The sequence below is a fragment of the Eutrigla gurnardus genome (assembly GCF_963514095.1).
Source record: "Eutrigla gurnardus genome assembly, chromosome: 1".
Classification (NCBI taxonomy): Eukaryota; Metazoa; Chordata; class Actinopteri; order Perciformes; family Triglidae; genus Eutrigla; species Eutrigla gurnardus.
Genome location: NC_139915.1, coordinates 9419832 through 9424887, shown reverse-complemented (window position 1 = coordinate 9424887; position 5056 = coordinate 9419832). Strand labels below are relative to the sequence as shown.

The 5056-nt window shown below is 40.6% G+C and overlaps 1 protein-coding gene across 1 annotated transcript in view; it reads left to right on the top strand.

Moving 5' to 3' along the window:
• Positions 1-70: 70 nt before the first annotated feature.
• Positions 71-5056, top strand: part of mettl15 (methyltransferase 15, mitochondrial 12S rRNA N4-cytidine) — a 43472-nt gene continuing 38486 nt past the window's right edge. Inside the window, exons 1-2 of the mRNA XM_084014971.1 lie at positions 71-136; positions 1821-2066. Of these exons, the coding sequence (XP_083871097.1) occupies positions 1836-2066 (231 nt within the window). The 5' untranslated portion in view covers positions 71-136; positions 1821-1835. The remainder of the gene's footprint in view (positions 137-1820; positions 2067-5056) is intronic.

The following is a 5056-nucleotide window of genomic DNA, read 5'->3' as shown; positions in this document are numbered from 1 at the left end:
CGCCAATATTTTCAAAAACAAGCCCTCGTCCTCTGTCGCAGCAGATTGGACGTGAGCTGCTGGGTCATGGGGCGGGGCGGAGTGACGTGCGGAATATGTCGCCGCTGAAGGTGGAGCTACTCTCTGGTCGACAACGGTAAGCTGCTGTTAACTTCCAGAGGTGTTCGCACGTTTCTCTGTCACAGCTCGTCTGAGTTAAACGGGTTTCATCTGAACGTCCTTTTGCGTCCCGATTCGTTCGACAGTCCGTGTAATTAATTGCGTGCGGCTTTCCAACATGGTGGCAAAGCAACAATATCTATTGCATCGCTCTATCGTCACCCGCCGCTGATAGAATAGCCGTTCCGGCTACTACTACACACGCACACACACACACGTGATAAAGAATGGTGTACTAAACGTTGCATAACGGTTCTCATCTTCAAGACAAAGCTACATGACACGCATCTTTAGCAGTCACCTCGGTGTGTACGTGTGTACGTTAAGTTAACGTGTTCTCCACGTTAGCACTGGCATTTTAGCCAGATAGTTAGCTGACGTTGACCTGCTTCACACCAAAAGTGATAGTGTGTGGTACAACAAAATCACAACATACACTTGGTGCACTTGGGTTGATTAAAAAAATATAGCTAGCAGCTACCAAGACCGCTGTTAAGTTATGATATTATCGTGACCTTATACTCACCCCTAGCGCAATGGCTATAGCAACGACGTAGCCATGACAATGAGAGACGGGGGCTAGAATCATGGGCCCTTGAAATAAATACCTCCTCCTTTAAATGAAATAATAAAGTCCTTATTATCGTGTCTCTAGAATTTTCTCCTACATGTCACCCATTATGGTACAGGGAAGGACAGAACAGAGTTTAATAAACCTGTATGTCATGAGACACCAGTGCTATTAGCCTGTAGGCGATTGCACAGATAAAAGAAAACCATCACAAAATGACTCCTAAGTGATAATTAGCGTGCTGTTCTGGAAAAATATGATTTACCTTATCTGAAAGATTAAATAATCTCTATTTACACCTAGATGAACACAACAGTGATGTAATAACAATGTACACAGAGTCCTGTAAGATACCTCAGCTATGGCCCACAATGTGACAGCAATCCTATATCGTCACTCAATGTATCGCACTCTCTTCAAATACTGTGTAATGCTTGGCTGCCATTTAACATTTGCTTTGTGTTCAGAAATGCCTTGCAAAAAACTTGATGAATTCCTTCAGCTCCGGCACAATTTCTATTTCATTAGAAACATGCGTCACTAACTGAGGTCTAATTTTCAATGCGTCTTGTTGCCAGGAAACACCTGAATACCTTTTTAACCATGTGGCTCACTGCAGGCACTGTTATTCATGTAGAATCCCAAAATGTTGAACTAATTAGCCAAAGATATACTTGGTTCATGATGCAGTCTATGAGCCACAGATGTGGGATGTTGAAAGAGTTCAACCTTCAGAGTGATCTTGAATGGCTTGAAAACTGTGATGCTCTCTTGTTTTGTTTTGGTTGGACACCCAGGTTGGAGACCAGCTGCTTAAGTCAGTTAAAAATCCCCTTTCCGCACCGAAATATCAAAGCTACGTCTTACGCCTGCAGCACAATATATCTGCAAATTTGCACTTATGATGTAGGCCTAATATTTTTGTTCCAGATGATTATATTTAATACCTTCTCCAAATAATAGCACATTGACTAGGCAGTCACCTGTCACGCTATTACAAACCCTGCTGCTCTTAAACAGTTTGTTACACTATGGTTACACTGTAAGCACCATGTATTATGACATGATTTTGCTCTTATTTTCTCCATAGATCATTATATGGATCATGCTTTTTTCGGTGCGCTTCAACCAAGTGCTACGGAAAACAAATCTGGCTGTGTGGAGCGCATGGAGGTCATGGAAGTTAAGCTTGCACTCTTCCACCGTATGTACATCTTCTGGACATGGCACCCTGGACAGATCTAAAGAACTGTCTCCTGTATTAACTGAAAAACCTCCTCACACTCCTGTCATGCTTAACGAGGTGCTTCATTACTTAGACATCCAGGCAGGCCAGGTAGGTTTGTTTTGTTATTTGTGCAATCATTTTGAAAGAAAATGTATATCTCTGTGTTAAATGCCAAATATGAATTTGGATCAAATGAGTGTAAAAGTATTTAACAAAAGGAATGGTGTTGTATTTCCACAATAAATACATCAGTGGGTGTGCAGACTATATACAAATATCATATGTGTCTATAGTGTGTCCACATTGAATCTTTAAGGACTGACTGGCTTCGCTGGTGTAAGCAATAAGTAATTAGGTCGTATTTGTATTTTTAGGCATTGATATGCGGTCTGCCTTGGTTGCTGTGGTAATGATGAAGGCATGCAAACTCATACTGAGAGGTTTTCCTCATATTATGTCCTTCTAATATGTGTCAGAACATTTGAACCACTGATGAATGCCATATTTTGATACAAGGCCATCATTACATTCTCAAAAATGACTGAATTGAATCACACCTCCCCGACAGCATCAACAACATACATTATCATTTCCACAAAGATGAAATATGTTGCAGTATGTTGTATTAGTTTAGTCAAATACAATACATATAATATACACTGAATTGAATTTAAACAAATCATTAACACCAGTTTAAAGAAATGGTTTTCCAAATGTGTGCATCATAACACCTCAATAGTATCTAATTTTAATCTACCTAAGTTACCTCTTTACTGATAATTGTTGTCAATACCAAGATGTTGTTAAGGTAAAAATTCACACTCTATAGAACAACTTGTTGTTTTAAAGGCACACTTGAATTGGACAGAATGCCAAGTACTTGGCTATCACTTAATGTATACTACCAGGGCAGATGGGCATGAGTCAAAATCCTTCTGGTGTGGCAAGCAGCATAAGAGGGGAAGCGATGCCCTCCCCTCCCACCCTATATAATACATGGTCAAGACAGGTGGGGGCCATGGGTCAACAACTTAGTCAGGAACTGCGCACTGTAAGGCTGTTGGCAGGACACATGGTGCTGCATCGCTCCTGCCTGAACTTTAGCACCTCTTAACTCCTCCGCTGCCCGCCCATTTGCCAACTGTCCCAAGACAGCTTGCCAATCAGATGCTATTAAAAACAGTTTGATAGATTTTGGTACAGTACATGCTGTAGACTTCACTTAGTGTGACGCTCGGTGGAAATGTTGTATGGTTACATCCAGAAGTCATGTTTTAAATGCTGATTCACTGCAAATGTCTGTTAATTAATTAATTCCAACCTTATGTGTGTGCTGACAAATTGCTATGTTACACACACACACACACACACACACACACACACACACACACACACACACACACACACATACACACACATATATGTATATACACACACACACACACACACACACACAATTATAACAATGTAAAAATAGCTGTCAGTCTCAGTCAGGCAATCAAAAATGTGAATTCTGACATGACTCCCTGACAGAGCTGTCATCTCAGCACTCAAAAGTGTGGTGGTTAAGTGATGGTGTTGCTAACAGATCAGTTGCTGTGAGATGGAAAACATGACATCAGACAAATGTCCACTGAAATCACTGAGTGGAGTGAGATTTATAATTTGAATGACTATTGTAAAATAATCACCGAAAAGTAATTGCTCTTGTCAGCTGCAGCAGAGTACGTATGAAAGCAGTACTTAAGCGATGATGGGTGTCAGAGCACATACTGCAGTTAAACCAATGTGTGTAAATGGAGCCTTTCAGTGCCCTGCTGCCTCCCGCACAGGATGTCTATGCAGGTAGCTAATTTGCACTGGTAGCCTACTCTTTATTGTCAATTTTACCAATAACCATCATTTTTATCGGCTCCAGTTTACATTTTTCTTCACTTAAAGAGTACATTCACTTTTCTTTTTTTCACCACCGAGCCCGCTTGTAACCAGTAGAGACAACGTACCTTAATCTTCTTCATGTGTGGAGAAGCCCCGCACTTTGTGAAACACAAGCTTTCAGATGACCAATATTAGAATGCTAAATGGTGGCAGTGCAGCCAGCAGCTAGGCTCGCTCGTCCCCAACCCTGGCTGCTAAAATTAGAGATAGTTTGTGATTGTGGATATTTTTATATAAAGTTTTCACCTATCCTGTGAAAAATCTCAACATCCAGATTGATTGGTACAAAACTTTGTACCGTTTATGGTTCTCAGAGGATGTATCGTAATGACTTTATCGATCCTCTGACTTTTCTTCTAGCGCCTCCATGAGGAGACATTTGAGATTGTGAGTGAAATGTTATGATGTTTCTTGGATGTATTGCCATTCAATTTGGTATTAGAGACACTCATATCCCTCTCAGGATGGTCATTGTGGGGCTGATGTTAGCATTTAGCTCATATGACTGCAATGGTATCGCATCACAGAACCGCTAGATTGGCTGTTTAGTCTTAAGTGGTGGGGACAAGTCCTGCAAATTGGACGAAAACTTTTCTCTCACCAAGACTAAGAGGATTAACATGATTGTATCTCATGCATGTTTGCAGTATGTTTGAGTCTTTGACAGTGGTTAAAGGGGCTACTGACACTAGCATACACCTGACTGCTACTACTTTCAAGGATGACTGTAGGCCATTTTATGTTACCTTTAGTGGCTGGGACATTTCAAATTAAGATCATATTTTTAACATGTCATTTTGATGTACTCCATCCATTGTGGGACATGTTTTTTAAAAGGAAATCCAGGTTATTGTGATTGACTTATAAATTCTTTCTTTAACACATGTTAAGCACACAGAAAGAGAGTGACACAGCACAACCAGGGACACAACGTTACAAACCGAAAGGCTTCTTTTTTTTGTTGTCATTTTGATGTGTGCATTCAGGAAATTTGAAACTTTTGTTTTCTTTGACAGTTCTTATGATGGCACAGGATTTACTTGTTATGTTATCTAAGCATGTTGAGGCTCCAGCTGTCACCGTCTTTGTTGCGTACAGCTACCATGGTTACAGGTGTCGTTCTCCTCTATAGCGAGATTAGTTGTAAAGGCACTGTTTAC